This window comes from Salarias fasciatus, chromosome 14, assembly GCF_902148845.1.
Source record: "Salarias fasciatus chromosome 14, fSalaFa1.1, whole genome shotgun sequence".
NCBI lineage: Eukaryota > Metazoa > Chordata > Actinopteri > Blenniiformes > Blenniidae > Salarias > Salarias fasciatus.
In genome coordinates this window covers 39,316,938-39,341,379 of record NC_043758.1, presented here as the reverse complement: position 1 = coordinate 39,341,379, position 24,442 = coordinate 39,316,938, and the positions used below count along the sequence as shown (strand labels likewise).

General features: G+C 49.6%; 1 protein-coding gene across 1 annotated transcript; it reads left to right on the top strand.

Moving 5' to 3' along the window:
• Positions 1-3,538: 3,538 nt before the first annotated feature.
• Positions 3,539-24,180, top strand: tbx4 (T-box transcription factor 4). Its single transcript, XM_030108904.1, has 8 exons — positions 3,539-3,682; positions 8,420-8,514; positions 17,006-17,125; positions 17,717-17,864; positions 22,712-22,864; positions 22,977-23,065; positions 23,203-23,438; positions 23,525-24,180. The coding sequence occupies exons 1-8, from the start codon at positions 3,539-3,541 to the stop codon at positions 24,178-24,180; spliced, it is 1,641 nt and encodes a 546-aa protein (XP_029964764.1).
• Positions 24,181-24,442: the final 262 nt, after the last annotated feature.

Here is a 24,442-nt window from a genome sequence, read left to right as displayed (position 1 = left end):
GACTCTACTCGTGTCTTCTGCTCCCCTCTGAAGAGCTGCGCGCTGTTTGCGGGTCGGTTCTGGAGGTTCTGGAGGTTCTGGAGGTGTGAGCGGCCTGGCGCGCAGGAGACGGTTCACCCTGTTTTCACATGACGCACGAGGCCTAATTACCCCAAAACTCACCACAAGTCCCCTGAAATGCTGAATCCACGCTGCGGGCCACGGGGGGACCTGGGACGTGAAGCTGGGGGGTGGGGGGGGTTCGCTCTGGGGGGTGTGGAGCAGATACCGGGCTCACCGGAGACACCGGCCGCTCACCGCTGCGTCTTCAGCCGCCACATCCTCAGACATCCTCAGGGTCAGTGTGTGTGTGTGTGTGTGTGTGTGTGTGTGTGTGTGTGTGTGTGTGTGTGTGTGTGTGTGTGTGTGTGTGTCTGAGGGTCCCCCCTCAGAGGCGCACTGCACAGGCGCAGAGCGCATTGCGCGCAGGACCAGCGCACAGCTGAAAGGCACTAAGGCAGCCGGGCGCACCGAGCGGAGCGGCACTTCCCAGCGGACTGTCGCCGCCGCTGCAGCCGCCGGAGCGCCGCTCGGGAGCGGACATCTTCCCTCACATCCAGCCCGCGCGGAGCGCAGCGGGCACCCGCTGGTGGCGGGCCGAGGAGCGGGCGCGGCGCGCGGGGATGGATTCACGCAGATGATAGTTGACCGCATGAGGTAGAGTGATGATCCGGCCGGCAGCAGGGTTTCCAACCTGCGGTCCGGTCTGTGGAGGGGAGCCGGGAGGGACCGTCTCTGGAAACCTTTCTACCTGCGCAGAAATAAATCAGCTTGATCTTTAAATAATAATTATTTAGTAATTATTATTTATTATTATTAATTTAATAACTAATTTAAAACATCAAAAACAAATTGTTTTGTGTGACTGCTACTTTGATACATATAATTTCTATATCTGACATATATTCAACCTCAGAATCAGATTTAAACTCATCCAAATGAAACTCAGCTGTTTTTTAAATATGTGGTATTATATCTATGATGGGTTTATATATATTTACATATAATCATATTTATGATTATGTTTAATCCTGATTTTACCCCTGTAATATTCTCTTAAAAGCCTTGTTTATTTTAATTTTTTTTTGTCATTTTAAATGACTTTCTTGTAACTGAGTAGAACAGAGCAGAGTGGAAGAGCCTCTCCTTTAGCAGTGTGTTAGATGTTATCCAGAGCTGCTGTGCGGAGGTGACAGGAGTTGGTCTGGTTGTGTTGTTGTGATGTGCAGAGTGAGTGAACTGGCAGAGGAACTCTCCATGAAGGGGAACCTGATGTTTTCCCTGCTTGCTGTGTCTGACGGAGATGCTGGAAGCGGCGGCGAGCCGTGGATCTGCCCTGATGTGTTCTCAGCAGCTTTATTTACGTCCTGCCGCTGCCCGGGCCTTCAGCCTCACACACCCTGACACAAAATGGCGGCGGCGCCTTCCTCACATGGTTAACAAGGCTCAGGTTTTCTCCAAGGAATACAGATCTGCAAGAAATGTTCAGGATAAATGAGAAAAGACCTGGAGGTTTGCTGATGATCATCATCACCCTCATGTTAAATATCATGTGGTCAAAGCGAAATAATCATGTTTTATTGGAGGAGTTTTGGAGGAAACATCTTCATTTCAGATGAATAAATCCAGTAGACTAAAGTGTTTAACTTGTGTGGAAGTGTCCTCTCGTGGTTCTGTCTGAAGTCCTCTCCTGAACGGAGCAGGATCGTAGAGAGAACTTCTATTTTCTGCGGCGTGTGACTTGTTTCTGTCGTGCTGATTAATCCCGGTAATCCACGGCTGCAGATCACGATCACACCGAGACGAGCAGGATTAATAATAATCTGAGAGATTACAGCTTTTCCTCACTTTATTTTAAATCTGTGGGGTTTTTAATTACACTATGGTTTCTTCTGACATGTAAGAGGTGTGTGTGTGTGTGTGTGTGTGTGTGTGTGTGTGTGTGTGTGTGACTCTCTCTACCTGCATGTCGAGTGAAAACACACTCCGTGCCAAACATCATGTTTACTGTGTGCTGCAGTTTTCCACATGATGTTTATTCCTCTCTGTTTGAAGCTCTCTGTGATGAAATGTTTGTCTGTTCAAACAGCAGGCTTAAAGCCGGAACCCAACACTTTAAATACAACCAGTGGGAGTGTGTGCCAGGGCGCGCTATTTATTTACTTCTTCACGGTGTTGACGTGTGTGTGTGTGTGTGTGTGTGTGTGTGTGTGTGTGTGTGTGTGTGTGTGTGTGTGTGTGTGTGTGACAGAGCTGAGCGCCTCCCTGCCTCACCTCTTATCTTTATTAGCTCTCAGTTCCTCGGCGGTGCGTTCAGGAGCCGAGCCGGACTCCAGGCCTCGAGTCCGGCTCGGCTCCTGAACGCTCCGAGCGGAGCAGCTTCTCCTCACACCACGGCTGTGTGTGTGTGTGTGTGTGTGTGTGTGTGTGTGTGTGTGTGTGCAGAGGGTTTTAGCATTTCTCTTTAACAGTATTGAAGTTGAACCGAAGAAAGCTTGTAAACGCAGCTGGTCTTCAGTGAAGCATTAGCCGGCGTCCTCAGCTGAAGCTGCCGGTAAACATGAGGTGTCGTTCACTGACCGTCCTCCACCGCAGTGAAACAAACCAGCTGCAGGCCGCAGGCCGGCGCAGAACAAACCCGTCCTGTGAAAAAGATCAGTCAAAACAAGAGATTCAGTCCAACAGCTTGATTCTGACAATCAGCTGCAAAAAAATCTGCTGTTAAAAAATGTGAGGGTTTAATTTATCTTCTTAATTTACAAAAAATCCATTTTGGAATGAAGATAATTCTAAAAAAGTGGGCATGGAATTTGTGAATTTTGCGACTAGTGTCTTATAAAAAAATAGAGAAAATATCTTTAATAAAAGAAGAAAATTCACTTTATTGGCTATATTTACCAGTTTAAATTCCGTTTATGGGCTCATTTGGGTTTTTGTAAGAATAGATGGAATAAATTAAGCAGTTTGTTAGTTTTCATGCGTCCGGCTTTCCAGATCTGTTAAAATGAGCCGAATCAGAAAGAATGAAGAGTTGTGATGTTTTCAGTCTTTTTGAAACGACGAGTCTGTAAAAAGGATGAATGTGGAGGAGGAGTGCTCCACCCGGGCGGAGGTCTGGGTGGTGGTCCAGGGTCCTCTGTTCTTCAGAGGTGAAACGGGGAGAATGAAGGTTCTCCCGGGAACCAGCTTCACAGGAACGTCCGACACACGTTCTCCAGTTTCAGGACCCTCTGGAGAGTTCTAACGTTCCGTGGATCAGACTGTGCCGGACGGGGCCTGAAATGGCACTGGAATAAACCACTGTGAGGAACGACGGGGGTCTCTAACCGACAGTCTCTCCGGGATTTAAGATTCAATATTTAAAATTTAAAAAGGAAGGAAGATACACATTTTTTCATTTTTCAGGTACAAGAATTGGTGAGAAAAATATCAGCAAAGCTGGAGGAGGTGATAGTTCTGCTCTGCAGAGATGCTTCAGGAGTGTCTTTGCTCCACAGAGATGCTTGAGGAGAAGGCCTCCGCTGTGAGCGACGAGCGTCTGAGCCGGCTGCAGAGCGGCGAGGAGGCCGGCCTGCTGTCCGACCAGGCCCGGCTGGCCCTGTCCACGGCGCCCGGCGGCCCCGGCTCCACGGAGCCAGACCAGGTACGCCGGAACCACCTCCTTCAGTTTCATACATTCAATCAATACATCAATTTGCAGTCACTTTATGTAACACAAAACGACTAAAAGCTTTAATTCATCTGCAGCGTTTCTCCCAAATAAATAAAATGTGTTTCTGAAAAGCATCTAAACAACGCAGAATTTACTTGAAAGCTTCTACTTCACGTTGAAGTTCCTCAGTTTTCTTCCACTAAAGTAAATTCTTACACTCTACTGGTGATAATTTCGAGCTCCTCAGTTCATTTGAGGAAGAAGATTCCAGCCTTCGGCCACTGGAATTCTACTGACACAATGTGAATAAAACACATCTGACTTTCCTCAGACAGTTTATTTAACTGAAGGCAGAACACTCAGGCTTCGATACACAACCGTTCTACATGCAGACCTCTCAAAAGCAGAAAATATTACAACAACAAAGTGTCGAGGAACATTAATTATCCCAAACCGACAGCGAGCTGAAGACCTGTCGTTTCCGTATGAAGAGACAGCAGGAATACTGCAGCACAGCTCTTTAGTCAGAACTATGGAATGAAGTACCAAGTGCTTGTCTTTTTCTGAGACGTTGGGACCAATTTGACATTTACTAGAATGAGTCTCCGATGTCCCTCTACAGTGAATGCAGCACGAGATGCTGGCTGATTCATCTTCCATGTAAAGTCCGGTCCTCCTCTCGCCACCCCATCAGTATTTTCCTCGACCCGCCTCTGGTTAAAATATAATTACTGAATCGTTGCATCAGGATTTTTACATGACAATAAAAGCAACATCAAAAAAGCAATGCATTGCTGAGGACTGACTCAACAGCAAATCACGTTTAAACAAAACACTGAAAACAATGAGAACAACGTATCAGCTGAAGTGTGAGCCGTATTTAGAATATTGTCTTCATTGTTCCAAAGGCCTTTTCTAAGGGGAAATCATTGTTTTATAAGACCAAACAACCAAAACAGTGATTTTATCTGCCAGGACACAGGAGCTGCTGCTATGCTGCGACCTCAGTTTGTTATTGAGTGACTTTGGTGAATCCAAACTGAGCCTCCAACACACTGCAGCCAATAACACAAGGTAAACTCCCCAAAGAAGACAGCAGCAGGCCGGTGACTCCCGTCTTTCTGGAGAGAGAAGAATCTGGTGGATTTCAGTCAGAAAATCTGTATGACAGCAAGTTGTTGAGTGGACGGTATTCTAAATGCAGTGTACTCTTTGAACTATGCTTCGTTTGGTTTTTTACATGTTCAAACGACGTTTTGCAGCTTTGTCATGTGGCTTAGCTTCCTCCCACACGGGGAGATCCAAGGGCCTGGAGCAGCAAATGAAAAAAAATAGCCAGAGTATACAGGATAAGGTAAGCAATAAATAACACCATGACATACAAGCAGCAAGTCAATCACAAAAAACATATTGCACATGGAGAAAGTGAAGCTATCGACTGGTGATCCTGTGGAAGTCACTGGAAAACAACAGCACAACGCAAGACTTTATCAGACGACTAGATACTAAACTCAACAACTTGGGTTCTGCTCATGATCACTGACCGTCACAGCAGGGAGTCTTGTCAACATCTTAAAGTGTCTAGCCACGCTTTTACTCACTTGGGCCTCACCGAGGAGTTCAGGCCATCTGTTACCGAACTCAAACACAGAGTTGAATTCACCATGGATCGGTCCTGGACCCTGCACCCTCTGAATCGATCCTGAACGGTGAACCCTCTGGATTGGTCCTGAACCCTGCACCCTCTGAATTGGTCCTGAACGGTGAACCCTCTGGATCGGTCCTGAACCCTGCACCCTCTGGATCGGTCCTGAACCCTGCACCCTCTGGATCGGTCCTGAACCCTGCACCCTCTGGATCGGTCCTGAACCCTGCACCCTCTGGATCGGTCCTGAACCCTTCACCCTGTGGATCGGTCCTGAACCCTTCACCCTCTGGATCGGTCCTGAACCCTGCACCCTCTGGATCGGTCCTGAACCCTGCACCCTCTGGATCGGTCCTGAACACTGCACCCTCTGGATCGGTCCTGAACCCTGCACCCTATGGATCGGTCCTGAACCCTGCACCCTCTGGATCGGTCCTGAACCCTGCACTCTCTGGAGCGGTCCTGAACCCTGCACCCTCTGGATCGGTCCTGAACCCTTCACCCTCTGGATCGGTCCTGAACCCTGCACCCTCTGGATCGGTCCTGAACCCTGCACCCTCTGGATCGGTCCTGAACCCTGCACCCTCTGGATTGGTCTTGCCACAGCCTTCATGCCAGCTCTGCTCAGTCTGGGCTGTATTTGCCCATTTTGAAGCTCAAGCTGTTCTTCCAACCATCAGACCCCCTTCAGAACCCTTCTATATCAGCAGGGCTGTTTGCTCACTGGGACCTCTGAAGCCTTGTCAGTCTGTTTCCCACTAGGATATGCTTTATGTTTGTATTTCTACAGCCATTACATCTGGTGAGCTGTATTTCTGATCCTTGCTCAACCTGTTTTTATTGTTTTTTACAAAGGCTGTGTTGCCCTCTCTCAGCACATACACATGAGAATACTGGAACAACAAATATCTGTGACTATTGCCAAAGACATTCTGGGGAATCTGTTACCAGACAGAAACTCTGTCATCTGAACTCAGACGTAGCTGAAAGAGTCCAACCTTAACTGGATGCTAGCTCCTCTGTGTTAGCTGTATTGAACAGGACCTGGTCAGACTCCAGGTATTGACTGTGGAGGTGAAAGCCATTGGACAAGTTCAACTTAATCTCAGGACGAGAAGGCAAAACGAGTCACCCCTCAAACCTCATTGTCCAGAGACGCGCCAGAGGACCAGAACACTAGGAGGAGGGTGGTGGTCAGTGTGATGATGGTAACCTGGGAAAGACTCCCTGAAGCCTTCTATTTTCCATGTACTGAATGGTCTCAGTGGATGTATAAAACACAGCAAGCTCAACTAAATCTGTCAAGTCCATTAGCATGTCCTGGCGCTCTGGAGCCAGTAAGAAGCTGCAGAAGTCTCAGCAGAGTGTGGTTCTGGTTCCTGTTCCTGCCAGTTGTTCTTTGACTGGCGAAGTTCTGAGGAAAGTTGTGAAAGCAGTCTGCCACCACTCAACAAGATACTCCTCTGGCTTCTCAAAGGAAACTTCTCCTCAAAGTAGGGACAGGATGGACTATCTCACTCTGTCTGACAGCAGAGGCTGTCTCGTCGGTCTTCGTTTTATGCAGAGAGAACATCTGAGTTAAACCTGCAGGCCCTGAATGGAAGGACCTTTCTTTTCCTCTTCGATGAAGACTCTCAACAAATGGCTGATTAAAATCACACAGGGGGCGAAGAAAAGCCCAGTCAGCCGTCCAATCACGACTCTCTCCACCGCACACTCTTTCCTCTGAGCGACAAATAGGACAACTGAGAGTAGAGACGAGGTGAAGGTGAAGAATTGCGGCCACGATGGACTCTGTAATGTCTCAATAACTGGATTTTCATGGCAGTGGAAAAATCACAGTTCATGTTTCCGCATGATTCAAAGCCATTAAAATACCTGAAACTACTTTCACACCTTAGCGTGATATTCTTTTTTTCCTTTCCTTTTTCTAATTGTATTATACATTTTTTTTCTATTTATTTTGTCACTTGATGATTCTTATTTCACAAATCTTTTTATTTATTTATTTTTTCCATCTCTGGGTTTATTAAACTTTTTTTTTTTTTAGTGTTATTGCTTGCTGGTTCTAACTGGCCGTTTGCTCCCACCCCTGTTGTTAGTTTTCATATTAATATCCCAGTACACGCATACAGCACTTAGTATCTGGCAGTTGATTTGGTTTGAATGCCACGATTTCCCATATTTCTTTAAAAAAAAAAAAGAAGAAGAAGAAATGTTCTACTTTGGTCGTACTGCACAGATCAATTGCCCTTTTCTTTTTTGGTATTGCTTTTTTTCCCCCTGCAATAAAAATATTCCTGAGAACAAAACAACTGCTGCCAGATTAAACCTGTTTGTTAAAGCCGAGGTTGTGATCTTATTTCTCTTTACTGATGAAATTCTCTCTTTGAGTGTAGGAGAGCAGAGAGCAGCATGAAGTCCACTGCAGGCTGAATAATCCTGATATATAAGGCCATAGTCACTTCACCTTAAATACAGTTTAACCCACTCGTTGCTTTATTGGGCACCTGTGGAATCAGTTACCTTGACCATAGTTAATTAATCAATAATAATTAATCATCAGTCAAGCAGGAAATGTAATTGTTACCCAGCAATACTGAAACTTAAAGCTCACATTGTTTACATTTTGGGGAGTCTTATTTGGGTACATATATGGGAACAAAGGGGGGTTTTCAAATGAAATGAAGCAATAAATAAAAATCTTAAACCATAATTTGCATCCCGTGGTGAACATTTAAGTAATGATACTAAATGAGATTAAAGGAATTTAGCCAGGCAAACAAACAGGATTTTAACACCAAAACTTAAAATGCTCAACAAATTCTGAGACATTATTTCAGAGGACTGAGTTATTTAACTTGAACTGTAATTAAGATGTGATGTTAGCTTTGACAGTGTGCAGGATTGATGGTGTTCACTGTGATCTTCTTCAGTCGTTTTGACAAAAGCCGCATGAAGACCATCATATAATATCAAGATAGCTCAGACTTTACACAGTGGAATGATCCTCTGCTTCGTAATGATTCCTCGGATTAAAGTCACTGGAGCGGAGTTTTTAATGGCGGCTTCTCTTCCTTCAGAACATCGAGAACATCAAGGTGGTTCTTCATGAGAGGGAACTGTGGAAGAAGTTCCACGAGGCCGGCACCGAGATGATCATCACCAAGGCAGGAAGGTCAGTGTGTGTGTGTGTGTGTGTGTGTGTGTGTGTGTGTGTGTGTGTGTGTGTGTGTGTGTGTGTGTGTGTGTGTGTGTGCGTGCGTGCGTGCGTGCGTGCGTGTGTGTGAGAGAGAGAGAGAGAGAGCTGGTTAGCTTGCGCGCTCGCCTCTGGAAACTGTTTCATGTGAAGTAACTGACTTCAGAGGATCTTTTCTAAGAAATGTGACAACAGGATTACCACTTTAGCAACAGACCATCGGTATAGCTCAGGTTCTGTGGTGGTGGAGAACAGTCCAGCGCTCGGTGAATTCTGCTGCAGTGTGACAGGAAGAGGTCAGAGATGCTTCTCAGGATCGTCTGATATTTTCCGCAAAATTTTCAAATCTTAAATTTAGTCCTTTTTTTTTTTTTAAACCAAATTCAATTCTGGACCTCCGTTGCAGCTCGTCGTCTCTCCTCAGTGTACGGACGACCTTTGACTCCCAATTCACAACGTCATCGCAGCAAAATTTCACACATAGTCATGACAAATAATTAACAACCACAACCCCACGTGTTTCCACTTTGTTTTAGCGCTAATAAGGTAAAAGTGCACAAGGATTTTAGAGCACAGGCAGAGTTCAAATTAAATAATAAATACATTTCCAATCTTCAACATCCAGTGCAAAATGCAGAGAACAGTGTGACTGGATTGTGAACTCCTCTGTCTTCGTCTCAGCCTGTCGTCTCCCTCGCTGAGCGCTAACGCTAGCTCTGCAGCCACAGCAGTGCCAGAAACAGCCGTTACTGCTGGTCACAATTATAAGAGTTCTTAATACAAATATATATATATAAAACAGGCCATCCCGCACTGGAACCTCCAGCCGGTCGGTTTTGGATCATTGAAACCCCGTTTTAGAACAAATGGTCATATGATTAGGACCAGGCTAACTGCCCCGGGACGCTAGCCACAGACACTTTGAGCAGCTAAATGTTGGAATCCCGCTCGGTGACACTCTCTCTATCATGGAGCAGTTTGAAGCTGGCCTCCACGCCGCCTGGAGCTTCACCTTCCGTCAGATGATGAGAGACGCAGACTCGCTCTGAAGAACCAGCAGCAGGATTTAAAGACTCCAGTTTATGAATCACAAATAGTGAAGAAGTGGCTCGAAAACGTCGTTCCTGAGAGAAAACAGCTTCACTGGAGTCTCACCAAGATGTCAACAGAAACCTGGAAAATCTTGCGTACGTTGTTAGTCACATAATAAATTAAAAGCCGCTCATTTTCTTCAGCGCAGAAAAGCACTCGGTTTGTGGAAACATGCGGAGAAAGTGATCCGGGTGATAGAACGAGCACTGTGCCTTCCTGCGACCATCTGTTTAGACAGCTAACACTAACATATAGCCGTTATAGGTTTGTCTCTCAGGAAGAGCAGAGAGTTCCTGCCGCACTTTCTACATAATTGAAAACACAAATGACTGCTGGGCTTGTTGGATTTAATGCGACCTGAGGATTAGATAGTGAGGCCTCTGGACATTAACCAGAGGATGAGTACACTCTCAGACCGACCTCCGCCTCTCATTCCTCTTCAGATGGGGTTTTTTTTCTCCAGTCAAAAATGTAAAAGGTCACCACATTTTTCCCTTAATGCTTCATAGCCATAAGAGATGGGCTTTCCCTTGTCCAACTGATGAAGTGGGCTCTGAATCCTTAAAGCCCTTTGAAGGGCCGAGCAGCTGTGCTGGGAAAGCGCCGGCATTCACCTGCAGTCGGTCAGCGGCGCCCACTGAAGGTCGCTGACTTCTTCCTGCGCCGGCATGAAAACAGTATCAGCTCCAGACTGAATAACTGAAGCGTGTGATGAATAGGGCATGCTCAGAGTGTCGCTGTGGCTGCAGATCTGTGCCGTGGAAGGCTTTGTGTGGCGTCCCCGTGAGGAACAGGACGGCGCTGTGTTGACTGTCAGAAGACTTCATGGTAATGTAAACCAGCGTGGGATTATTCCTGAGTCCTTCACTCCTGAAAAACAATCTAGGCTAAATCTGATCCAGCACAAAGGCAGACACTTTTTCATCTCATAATTCACAAACCGACGGAGGTGGACAGACTAGAAAACAAAGGAAGACGGTACAGCAGCGGGACCATGCTGTGAACGGGGAGGTTCTGCTGAAGCCTCCGGCCTCAGGCCTGTCTCCACCGGCTCTGCAGATATCAGCTGTCACACACAGACAGTTGTTACAGATGTGAATAAGTTGTCACTGAAAAGGCACAGCGAGAGGACCACTGCGATCAGATCAAAAAGAACCCAGACACGTTTTCCAGTAGACGAGATTCAAGACCGACTGGAGCGACCACAGTTACTACAGTATTCACCAACCATCATTATTTTTCATATTCACGATTATCGTGAATTAATCATTTTATCCACAAACTTGCATAAAATATCGTCCAGGGGCGGCGGCAGGCAGCACATGTGGCAAAATATCTCTGCTCACACGAGCAACACTGTGGCCCAGCATGGAAAAAAGAAATCCTGATTTGAGTCCAGAACTACTGTCCCTGCTCACCTGTTCGCTGGAGAGAATCAGTGGGCGGACTTGTCCTTCACCGGACCAATAAGGTGAAGTAAAGTGAAGACCTGTCCACCAACTGACCACCAACCAACCAACCAACCAACCAACCACCCAACCACCCAACCAACCAACCACCCAACCACCCAACCACCCAACCAACCAACTACCCAACCACCCAACCAACCAACCACCCAACCACCCAACCACCCAACCACCCAACCAACCAACCACCCAACCACCCAACCAACCAATTACCCAACCAACCAACCATCCAACCACCCAACCACCCAACCAACCAACTACCCAACCACCCAACCACCCAACCACCCAACCACCCAACCACCCAACCACCCAACCAACCAACCACCCAACCAACCAACCAACCAACCAACCAACCAAAGCATTCACTGACTGACCAACCAAACAACCAGTCCATCCTAATGCTGTTTTAATCATGTTTATTCAGAATAGAAAACTGGACCAGTGAACTACTGCGTCACGCCGTTGGGGCCTTGAATACTGGAGAACCACAAACCCTCCCACCCTCAAGGTGTCCTCAGTGTCTTCATCTGCACACATGACGATTGACTCTAAATACAAAATACAATGAACATGGGCCTCCAAACTTCTCCTCATAAAAATATCAATAGAGAGTCATTCATTCATTCATTCATTCATTGGTTTTCTGAACTGCTTGTCCTGTTAAGAGTCATGGGGTGCTGGAGCCAATCCCAGCTGCTCATGGGTGACGGCAGGCACTTTAATTATTTAATGAGGATCCACTGGCGGACCGGTCTGGTACCAGCTCCAGCTCCTAGTGTGTCCGAAAGTTACAGAATGAGGACGTAGAATCTGGGACTGCTCTGTCCTTCCAGTCGTTTCCTGGCAGACGTCTAGCCTGCCTGTGATGCTTCCATAACTAGAATCTGCACAAACGTGATTTGGTTGGCAGCAAACGATGTTGAAGCTCACACGGCCGTGCTCACGGTTCAGCCAGAGCCCCTCGTCTTCCTGTCCGGCAAAACATTCTCAGATACTGTCGTCGCTCTGTTCCTCTCCTGCCTCCTACACGCTGCCCAGAGTGCTGGCGGCTGCCCTGCTCACCTGTCAGGTGTGTGTACGAGCTGCCGGCGGGCTTTGCCCTCCTTCACCCCTTCACTCCCTCTTCTCCCCGGTAGCAGAGGAGCAGGTGACACATGGACACGCTGACGGGAAGCACTGCTGCTTCACGTGCTGTTTGTGCATGCAGTACTTTGATAGAATAGAGTAAAATAGAATAGAAATACTTCATTAATCCCTGGGTGAGATTCTTCTAGCATAGCTCCCCACAGAAAAGAACACATGTATTTTAAAATATTTAACAGGTTCTTGTGTCAGTATCCGGTGTTGGCAGGTGGCTTCTTGTAGCTGTACTTGTTCTTTAAAAAAACATAGAGAACAGTTCTGCAGCTGATTTCAGTCTAAATCCCAGAACAGAATCACATCAGGGTGTGCACAGAGGATCTTCTACTGGTTTTAAAGGTGGAAATTCTGCAGGTGAAAGACGCCATGTTCCCTCTTGTCATTACTGTAATTAAAGAAGAGGTTCAGCACTGGTGACGTCTGACGCGCAGGTCAAAACCAAACGGCTGATACGTCTGGTGTCACACTCCACTCCTGCTGCTCTGACAGATGAGCTGTTCTGTGAGGAACAGTTCCTTCTGGAGCTGTTCTCCAAGTTGTTGTTGTTGTTGATGTCTGAAGCTGGCACGACGCTGATCCAGTCAGACGGTTTGATCTCTGCTCTGAGGCAGGATTTCAGTTTAAGTCGGATTCTCCACATGAGAACCTGAACAAAACCAGCATCAATGAGGAGGAGAGGAAGAAAGAGGTGTCCTAACACGAGCCAGACTGTAAAAACTAATGCTGAACGAGAGGAGACAGAAGGCGGAGTGCTGCCTGACGTCCTCAGGGTGGTGGTGAGTGTCGGTCCTGTTCTCTGCTCAGCCTGGAGGTCAAAGGTGACAGGAGCTGCAGAGCTGCAGCAGACCACACGTTTACATGACTCATTTATAATATCAACATTTTTCTCTTTTGTAGAAAGAAAAGCTTTGTTCAGTACTTTTTCAGTTAAATTCCCCCATAGCGATGAGTGATCCTCATGGAGCTCCAGCAGCAGGCTGCAGGCCGACCCTCAGAGTCAGGATGAAGATACTGATAATCAGCACCAGAGTTCTAATGACTCCTCCAGCAGAGACACAAGGAAGAAGCTGTTATCTCGTTTTGACGCCTCATTCTATATGGTGGCTAAAACCTGGGATTTTCCCTCTCCGGAGCTCTACATGGTCGACTTGGCTGATGGATGGTGGTAATGAGAAGAGGTCCGGCCCGGGGCCCGGGGCCCGGGGCCCGGGGCCCAGCCCCGGCCCTCCGCCTGCTATGGAGAGTGTCACCATGCGGCGGTAATCCCGCTCTTCAAAGCAGACCTGCCCTCGCTCTCCCTCTCTGTGCTCGGCCCGTCAGAGCGCCGCGGCATTGATAAGAGGAATCCGGCGCCCCGCAGTAGTCCTGCGTCTCCAGGGCCGCGGCGCTTCATCATCGTCCCCCCCCCCCGTCCTTTTGATGTCTCCGTGGCACTGGAGATTCCCAGAGAGGGGAATGGATCACTGTGGGGCCTAAACATGTGGGACTGTTAAGAGAAACAGCTGGCTCCACACACACACACACACACACACACACACACACACACACACCCTGACACTGATATCATACACACACTCCTCCTTCCATTTCTCATGCTGGCCCTGAAGCGACTCATTTCGTCACACTGCTGAGTGTATATGTGAGCCTTCATGTAGCCGGCCGCTGAGAGCATGTTGTCCGTCTGAGTGTTTTAGTTCCTGACAGCGCCGGGTGTGAGCGCCGGGTGTAACTGCCGGGCAAACCGCCGGGCGTAACCGCATTGAAGTAGTTGAACTATGTGATTCTGAGACACATTTATCTGTCCAGCACTGAGAGGACAGCAGATATTAATGATCCTCCAGGTGGGACAGGGAGACAGGATCAACCTTTAATTCAGCCACATTCCGCTCCTTCTGTCCACAGCATAAACATAACCTCGACTGCGTTCTGTCCAGCAGAGCTGCTCCACAGCTTCCAGTGCAGACATTCAATCCTCACATGATATCAGTGACAGCCAGTCAAGGTTCTGCTGATTATGAGACGTTTCTCGAATGTTTCCTGCTGCTTTCTGATGTTGCGTTGTGGATTTGAGCCGTTGATCCGTGCACGGTGACGGTTCCAGGCTGCAGCCTCTGTTGAACGTGGCTCCACTCCGTCTTCCTGCAGGACGAAGATGCTTTTGGACAGCTGGACACGTTGGGCGGAGTGTTTCCACCGACGCTCATCGTCACCGCCTCACAGAGACGTCTGTCTTCAGGCTCTGCTTTATTGTTTTCACTGAAAACACTGGGGACCATTTTGCTGGTCGAGTTGACTTCATATTTAAAGTATTTCTCTTAGCTGACAATCAGAATGCATTTCAGCTGTATTGCTGTGACGATTCTCTGAAACCAGAAGACTTCCTGAAGTCCCGTTTGTCCAGCCTTAAATGAAGCTGTGACCCAGTGTGTCACAGCGTCCAGGACGAGCTGTTCAGCTTCACTGAGGTCTCGGCTCAGAGCTCCGTCCCCTCCTCTCCGCTCGGCCTCGTCCTGTCCACACGATGATCCTGCAGCCGGTCATGTTCTCCTGGTTTCAGGAGAGCAGAGAATCAAACAGGTTGTTTACCAGAGTCCATCAGAGCCAGGTGCAGTGTGGTGGGGTGTGTGTGTGTGTGTGTGTGTGTGTGTGTGTGTGTGTGTGTGTGTGTGTGTGTGTGTGAGGAGGTCTGCTTTGAATGTTCCTCTCAGATTAAGCTGTCTTTCAGTGTGAGGATGATAGCGGCTCTGATCTGTCGTCCTGATTGGGTCTGAATCCTGGGAGAGATTTGAACCCCCCCCCCCTCCTGCCCCCCCGTCGGGGGTATTTACAGTAACATGATCGGCGGCAGCAGCTTTCTGAAGCCGGTTCGGGGGTCAGAGGAAAGCACGCCAGGCAGCCCCCCTCTGTGATCCCGTGTTTGAGCCCGTTGCCCCGGGCAGCCCCGGGCAGCCCCCGCACGCCGTCTGGACTGTGGACTCTCAGGCTGCTGTCTAAACTATTGTGTGATCCGGCTGCCATTAAAAACCACTTAGGGCTTTATTGGGGCGCTCGGCGGAGGAAAACACTCCGCTCTCTGGGAAGGGTCGGCAGAGGTAGCGGGCTGCGTGTTTTACGGCCCGGGACGCCAGATTAGCTCGCCCTGTCCCGCAGCCCTGGCTGAGACACTCTCTGTGGCGCCTCTGCGGGGACGCCGTTTATTAGCAGCGTCAAGTCTGTCCCGGGCTGGACGCGGTGAGACGAGGGGAGTCCAGCTGCTGGTTCAACACTGGAGGGACGTTTATGAGCCAGAGCAGAGAGCGTCCCAGAGGGACACACACTGACAGCAGGGAGGCTCAGGATGTGTTTCTTTACTTCTCTCATCAAAATGACACTATTTACACACACACACACACACACACACAGACAGACACACACACACACACACACACACACACACACACGCACAGTCTCGTATTTCTATCCTTGTGGGGACCGTCCATTGACTCCCATTCATGTCTAGCCCCTAACCCTGACCCTTACCCTAACCCTAACCCACACTAAAACAAAGCCTAACCCTAAAGAAATGTTTTTGCACTTTTACTTTTTTCAGTAACAACAACATGGTCAAGAAAACACTGTTTCTCCTACTTAGGACCGGAAAAAGGTCCCCACAAGGCACGTCGTTCCACGTTTTGCTATCCTTGTGGAGACATTTGGCCCCAACAAGGATAGAAATACGAGAACACACACACACACACACACACACACACACACACACACACACACACAGTGTAATTTCTGCCTCTCGTCAGTCTGAGTGAACTGTTCCGGGTGGGGAGCTCAGATTCACATGAGGACTGAATAAAGTGATCAGATTGCCGTGCAGGTTTCTGTAATCCGGTTCAATCCCATAATGCCTCTGGTTAATCCTCGCTGGCTCTGTGGGGGGCGACTGCTCTCTTTGTGGAGAGTCTTCCTCTTTCTCTTCTCATTTCGTGCAGTTTGTGTGTTTAGAACAGAGCATTGATCAGACGGACCGATCACAGTGTCTGATCCGCCTCCTCTGGGTGTGTTGGACTGGGTGTGTTGGACTGGGTGTGTTGGACTGGGAGTGTTGGACTCGGTGTGTTGGACTCGGTGTGTTGGACTGGGTGTGTTGGACTGGGTGTGTTGGACTGGGTGTGTTGGACTGGGAGTGTTGGACTCGGTGTGTTGGACTCGGTGTGTTGGACTGGGAGTGTTGGACTCGGTGTGTTGGACTGGGTGTGTTGGACTCGGAGTGTTGGACTCGGTGTGTTGGACTGGGTGTGTTGGACTGGGAGTGTTGGACTCGGTGTGTTGGACTGGGTGTGTTGGACTGGGTGTGTTGGACTGGGTGTGTTGGACTGGGTGTGTTGGACTGGGTGTGTTGGACTCAGAGTGTTGGACTCGGTGTGTTGGACTCGGTGTGTTGGACTCGGTGTGTTGGACTGGGTGTGTTGGACTGGGTGTGTTGGACTGGGTGTGTTGGACTCGGTGTGTTGGACTCAGAGTGTTGGACTGGGTGTGTTGGACTGGGTGTGTTGGACTGGGAGTGTTGGACTCGGTGTGTTGGACTGGGTGTGTCAGACTGGGTGTGTTGGACTGGGTGTGTCAGACTGGGTGTGTTGGACTCAGAGTGTTGGACTCGGTGTGTTGGACTGGGTGTGTTGGACTCAGAGTGTTGGACTCGGTGTGTTGGACTGGGTGTGTTGGACTGGGTGTGTTGGACTGGGTGTCTTGGACTTAGTCTCACAGTTTTCTTTCCTCAACAGGAGGATGTTTCCCAGCTACAAGGTCAAAGTTTCTGGAATGAACCCCAAAACCAAGTACATCCTCCTGATCGACGTCGTGCCGGCCGACGACCACCGCTACAAGTTCTGTGACAACAAGTGGTGAGTGAGAGAGAGCAGGTTTTCAATCCAGGACATGTGAGAAAAACGGAGGTATTACAATCTGAGGGGCACACAAACCATCAAGACCCAGACGTTTACAGAGTCCACATCCTGTCAGAGACACTCCTTCAGTTTATGAAGAGACACAAACACCCCTTCATATCTGACCTCCCTCAAAACTCTCATTTCCTCAACCCACCAAAGATCTATCAAAAAAACAACACAGGGGCAGCATCATGCCGCCCTGAAGCCAGACTCTCGTCTGGTCAGGAACATCACATCCATCACATTCACGGTGTATCAGTGGGATTCGAACATGGAGCCTCTGCAGAGGAGCTTGCAGTGGGCGGTGGATGTGCTGGTGGCCTGGCTGTCTGTCCAGATGGCCGCCGCCCTCCCGGCATGGCGTGAGACGAGCTCGCCCACTAAGAGTGAGCGCCGTGCAGTGGAGGGCTCTGCTGTTCCTCACCCACACCTGGACCAGCCCTGACGTTTCAGCCGCCAGCGGCGCCGCGCACGCCAACACACACGCTCACTCTTACAGTCTGTGCTTTCTTCCCCGGCTTCCCCTCATCTCCGTCTGCTCGTCAGGATGGTGGCGGGCAAGGCGGAGCCGGCGATGCCGGGCCGGCTCTACGTTCACCCCGACTCCCCCGCTGCCGGAGCCCACTGGGCCAGGCAGCTGGTGTCCTTTCAGAAGCTCAAGCTGACCAACAACCACCTGGACCCCTTTGGACACGTGAGTCTGTCTGTCTGTCTGTCTGTGTGTGTGCGTGTGTGAGGATGATTTGGAAATGCTGTATTTGTCTATTTAAATATTCCTGTACAGCAGAGGATCGTTCTAACGGACTGGTCTCTCCTGGTTAAAGATTCAAATCTTCTAAATAAAGTGAAGAAACGTTGAATCCAGTAGCGTCTGACTCATACGTCTCCATCAGAGCAAAAAAAAAAAATTTTTAATATTGTAGTGAAAATTCAAAGTTAGCAAGTAGCTTTAAACCCAGAGTAACGCAGGAAACCTTGAGTCTTTCTTCAGAATTCTACTGATTTTATTTAGAAACAGCTTCTCCTAAAACGTAGTCGGATAAATAAAGCGGAGAAGTGGAAACTGTTATGCTTCCTATTTCCTTTGGTTTCTCTCATCATTATTCAGCTGGAGTACGTGGCTGTTTTCTTCAGGTGTTTTCAGAATGTGATCTGAGCCGTTGTTCCTCTTCAGTTCATAGCATCTTCTTCAGAAGTCATTCCATTTCTGCGATCTGAGATGAAAAAGTCTGTTTGCTTCCAGCGGGCCTCCCAGCTCAGCCTCGGTCTCAAACGAGCTGTTTTATGGCTTCTTTCCTTTTGAAATGCTCCACCTTCCTCCTGATTGGTCACGTTCCACGTGTGAGTGGAGATGTGTGACAGCATGATATACTTTGCATGCTGGGAAAATTCCTCCAACATCCTGGTCTTCTGCGGGAGTGGGCTGCTTCCTCCCAGCGTCACACACTTCATCAGGAACCTGCCGAGCCGGAGGTCTGCTCCACCCGTCCGCTCACATCCTGACCGACCGACGGAGGCTCGGTGGACTCCAGGTGGAGGAGGGGAGGGAGAGAGAGGGGAGATTGAAGGGGAGGGCGAGTGAGAGCGAGGTGAAGAGTGTGACTGTGGCAGTGCTCCCCAGGGGGATTGTGGGAGAGCTTGTCTGAAGCCATCCCGTCAGCGGCCGGGCTCATTAGGTTCATAACCTCCCAGAGCAGCGGCGGGGCCGGCTGTCACTCCCACTCACCTCCTGGCTGCTGATAAGGGCGAGTAATGAGGACAGGGCGAGCGAGGGGCCAGCAGGGCCCAGCTGACACCCAGACCCGGGGGGGGGGGGGGGGGGGGGGGGGGGGGGGGGGTAATTATACTCATCACTGTGGAACCACCACAACACTGCCTTCAGTTCCCCAGGTGGAACTTTCTGAAAACGCTCCGTCTTCATGTAGACTGCAGACACGCTGTGGTCCACTTTTACTGGTCCTGGTCCTGGTCCTGGTCCTGGGGGAGTGGTCAGCCCCTCTGCCGCACAGTGAGAAGATCTGTGTTTAAACCCTGTCTGCCTTTCTGTGTGACGTTTGCATGTTCTTCCTCTGTGGGCGGGGCTTCCTTTAGGCTCTGCCATCTCCTTCATGAACATTTGAGGTCAATTGTTGATCCTAAGCTGAGTATCAGTCTGTCAGTGTGTTTGTCCTGTGATGGACTGGAGACCTGTCAGGTGTCCCTGTCTTCACCTGTCGTCTCCTGTCCAGGTGTCCTCACCCAGAGTTAGCTGGGATTGACTCTGAAGGCCTGTTCATGCTTTGCAGGTCTGCATGGTCCACCTTGGGACGCATGACGTAACAAAGTTGTGCGACAGTCCACTGGGAGACGAGGTCAGACCGCGTTCCTACCACTGCTACCACCATGTGTCCTTTTGTCTTCAACTTGGTGACGATTAGCTTCGGGCGCCATTCTGGTCATGACAGCTCGTATGTGCAGCTTGTTTGTGGACGGACACCAATGTGCTGGTGTTCAACGCGTGAACCCAAAATGTATGGATGGAACAGTGCAGGAAAAGGACGGATAAATGGACGTTGGGCTTGATCTGTCTTCCTTCTGGTTCTGGTTTGGCCTGCAATAAGACTTCCATCCCTTCCTCTTCATTTCAGTGTTCGTCGCCGGAGCTCATCATCAGTCCATCACAGGACAGAGTCAACGTCAAACCCATCGCCCGTTCGCTTTAAATGTACGTTTAGCCATCGAGCCCAAATCAGCCCAGTCAGAGAGAGAGAAAACATGCAAACTCTTGTCCACAGAAAGGCCTGGCCTGGTTACCACACTACTGTCCAGCCAGGATTAATTAGTGCAAAAATTACATTTTCTTTCCTGGAAATGGTTTCATTAGAATGGAGAGATATTGACTTCAGACGTGCTGGAATTCACAAAACCTATTAAAAAAAAAAATCTAATGTTTAATTTATATGAAGTTTCCATGGGATCACAGCTGAGTAGTGTTCATGTTAAGGCATTTTATTGTAGTTGTACTTACATATTGAATTGAATTGAATAACTGTGTTTACATGATAAATCCTCCACATTTCAATCATACATGGGCACAACAAGCCAGAATGCCAAGTCCGTCACCTGTCCGGTCCTCACAGGAGTTAAAATCCACAAAAAATAGCTGTTAAACTTCTGTTTTTCAGAAAGGTTTTAAGTCAGATTTGAGTTTTACAGCACCAGATACACCACGGTCATTACAAGGCTCTTTTACAGAGGAAAACCAAACACTGAACGTGAGGAGGAGTAGAAGAGACGGGAGAGGAAAACCCCTCCTTCAACAAGAAGAAACCATCTGCACCAGAGTTTTTGCCACTCTGGTTTATGACTGACTATAGAACAGAGAGCAGAGAGGCAGACTGTATGGAGGGATTCAGACCCTGGCTCGAGTCGGGTTCTCCAGTGTTTGTCATGGTCTCTGATCTATGGTTCCGTCTTGTAGACCATCACATAGTTCCAACATGCATCTGGAGACTTTACTAGCAGTGAGATGAAAGCGAAGCCTCCACTGATCTGAGGCCGGCGATGGTCTCCTCAGAGTCTCCAGTCTCCTCAGAGTCTCCAGTCTCCTCAGAGTCTCCAGTCTCAGAATCTTCAGTCTCCTCAGAGTCTCCAGTCTCAGAGTCTCCAGTCTCAGAGTCTTCAGTCTCCTAAGAGTCTCCAGTCTCAGAGTCTCCAGTCTCAGAGTCTCCAGTCTCACCCTCGGACAGCTGCCAGACAGCGGAGCAGACAAAGGTCAGCGCAGCGCCTCCAGTGAAGCAGCCAGTAGCTCCTCGGTGTCTCCAGCCTGCCTCGGCAACAGGAGCGCCGCTCGGCCCGATCCCGGCTCCCCCTGCCCTCTCCAACCTTTCCTCCGTTTGGGAGTCCCCCGGAGGAGCAGGCTCGTCGGCAGAGTGTCCGCTGAACCAGGAGGGGAGGCGAGGTGCACAGCTTGACGCTGATCGTCCCTGACAGAGCTGGACTACCGGTGACCCCGCCCCGCTGCCGCTAACGCTCGGCTGGGCACAACAGAGGGCCGCGGTGAGCAGAGTGATACCAGCAGACACCCGGCGACCTAAAGACCGCCGCAACAACACATGCCACCTGCTACACCGACGTGCAGCGCATCCGCAGCGAGGAGAGCAGAAACGCTGCTCATGGAACTAATTGAGCTCAACATGGAGCTGAGCTGGCGAGACGCTCAAACGGCTGGCCTTAGTCACTCATTCATCTTACTGAGCCATGAACACTGAAGCAGAATGCTGCTGTGAACCTACTGAAGTCTAACGGACATGAATCAGATACACGACAGATTCACACACTGGGTGAACACACTGATCAGGTAGCTGCAGGTACCAGGTACCATCAGAGGTCTCGCTTTGGAGACACTTCGGGGACATTTTATAGTAAGAAAAGAAAATATCTGAGTGGATGGCCACTCACTGTTGGAGTTCTTTCAGTGCTTTGATCAGACAGAGCACTCCAACGGGCGAACCCGCTGGTGTTTCCCTCCAGAGAGTCATGCCTCCCAGTCCTGGTTCTCCTGTTCCTGGTCTTGGTCCCAGTCCAGATACTCCTGGTCCTGGTCTTGGTCCCAATCCTGGTTCTCCTGTTCCTGGTCTTGGTCCCAGTCCAGATTCTCCTGGTCCTGGTAGTTTCAGAGTTGACAGTCACACTTCCTCACCAGCTCAGTGAAGATAAACCCATTTCCGCTTTCATGGATGTGAATCACTGTAAATACAACCTGAACTGCTAGATGAAGCCATGAAGGTCATTAGGACTGGTGTATGAAGATGACAATTACCCAGCAGCCCTGTGCAAACAGTCCTGGTGTTTTACCTGAAGGGAGTTAAGCTACCAGAGAAATATGGCAAATCCAAACACAGAAGGTATGAACCGATGTTGGGGATCTGCTCTGAGAGGCGGGATCCAGCTGCGGTCAGCTGGGAGGAGGCGCTGTCATAGACCGACCTCCCACTGCACTGGAGACACAGCTGCAACTAATACCGTAATTGTGGGTGTATGCAAGTGTGCCACTTTCCAAGCATTGGCAATAATGGTGCCTATTGTCGCTGCTTGCTCATTAGCTTAAGCATGAGATTAAGAATAGGTTATGGGTAAGATTAAGTTATTCCCAATATGACTTTTACTAGCTGCAGCTGTTCTTTCCACTGGGTGGAAGCGGTCCCTGAAGACGGAGTTGCCGTGCCTGTGTTTGCAATGCGTGCAGCAGATCTGCCGGAGCTTTTTGGCAGGTATCGCCACTTTTAATGCTACAGTTTTGAGATGGCGAGCTGACGTATATCCTGACTCATTAGATCATTTGGTAGAAGCTCATGAAGCAGAGACCAGTCCGAGTCACATCCTCTGCTGCTGGATGGAAACAACGTGAGCTGGTTACTTGACTATCAAACATCCTCTGAGAAATCTTTCAGCTCAGCTGCAGCTAACGGAAGAAACCAAAGGATGATCAGACCCGACTGGTTCATGCCTTTCCCAGGTAAATTTAATCTTTAAACTAATGTTGTCTCTTCATCATTTTAGATCATCCTGAACTCGATGCACAAATACCAGCCCAGGCTCCACATAGTGAAAGCTGATGAGAACAACGCCTTCGGATCCAAGAACACAGCCTACTGCACTCATGTCTTTCATGAGACGGCGTTCATCTCCGTCACCTCCTATCAAAACCACAAGGTACGTCATCCTTGCCATGTACAGGAATCACAATCATTTCCTCCTTTGGCCTGGCCAGTGGTGAGCCAGAGAGTGTGTCCTCAGTTCAGTTGTGTCTAATGTCCATTCCTAGATTACTCAGCTGAAAATAGAAAACAATCCATTTGCCAAAGGGTTCCGTGGCAGTGAAGAGGGAGAGCTGCGTGTTTCAAGACTACAAGGGTATGTTTAAATGGAAAAACACTCATAAAATGAATCCCTTCATCTTTCAGCACCGCTGCTGTAGACCAGGACAACAGTTCCTCAACGAGTCTTTCAGAAGGTGTAATTCACAAACTGGGTCTTCTGCTCATCAACAGGAAAGAATATCCGGTCATTTCCAAGAACATGGTCCGTCAGAGGCTCATCTCCTCACACAGTCATCTCACAGGGAAGCTTGGAGCCGGCGTCCTGGCAGGCCACCCTCAGGTCCTGTCCTCTTACCAGTACGAGACCGGAGTCCCTCTGTCCGGCTCCAACTCCCAGGATCCCATCTCCGGCCACTTCCCTCCGAGCCGAGAGCCCGGCCTTCTGTACCACTGCTTCAAACACAGAGGTTGGTTCTGTCTGCGGCTCGGCAGCACATTACCCAGCATGCACTCGTTCTTCTACAGCATTCCCGTCAAATGTGTCACTTTTCAGACAACGCCCGACACCTGGAGCTGGGATGTAAGCGACCATACCTGGAGACGTCGTCAGCGGTCCCAGAGGAGCATTACTTCCGGTCGCCCCCCTCCTATGAGTCCCCCTTACTGTCCCACCCGTACTGCGCCGAGGCCATCAGCTCCAGAGAGGCCTGCATGTTCAGCAGTATGGAAACGGAGTCTGGATCCGGGTCAGCGGACACGGACGACCCCAACAACTCCCCCTCTATCAATTGCAACATGTGGGCCAGCGTGCAGCCGTACCCTCGTTACGGGGTCGAGGGGGTCCCGTACCAGCCCTTCGCCGCTCACTTCTCCAGCGCCGCCTCGGTCACCTCCGTAGTGCCACATCCCGCCCCGGCGATGGTGTCACGAGCGCAGCCCGACCTGGGCGTCTACAGCTCGGCCACGGCCCAGAGGGGTCTGCCCGTCATCCAGCCCTCGTCCTCCTCTTCACCCTGCTCCTCTGCCGGTCCCGGGTCCAGAGAGAGACCAGGCCATCCTCCTCTGTACCACAAGAAGCCCGGCTCGCCACCGCGGCCTCACAGAGAGTTTACCACCTATTCAGCACCGGGAACCGTACCCATCAGGGACCCGTCCTACCAGTACCAGGTGGGCCTCGGCACCACAGGGAGTCACTGGACTGACAGCTAACCAGGACCGGTCCAGAAAGCAGCTCCACTCCACACGAACATCTGATTTCATTCAAGGTTTCCAAAATCCCTCCGAGATCTGCTGCGACCGGCAGTGGAGACCAACCGCCGTCCCACTGCGCCAGCCTGAAGCCATAACACATCCGTGACGAGTCACCGGATCGCCGCTACACAGTGTGGTGGAGGAATCAGGGATCAGAGACATCGGGCTGGCTCTTTCACACATTCAGACTCCCACTCCGGACTGAAGCAGCACATGAGGC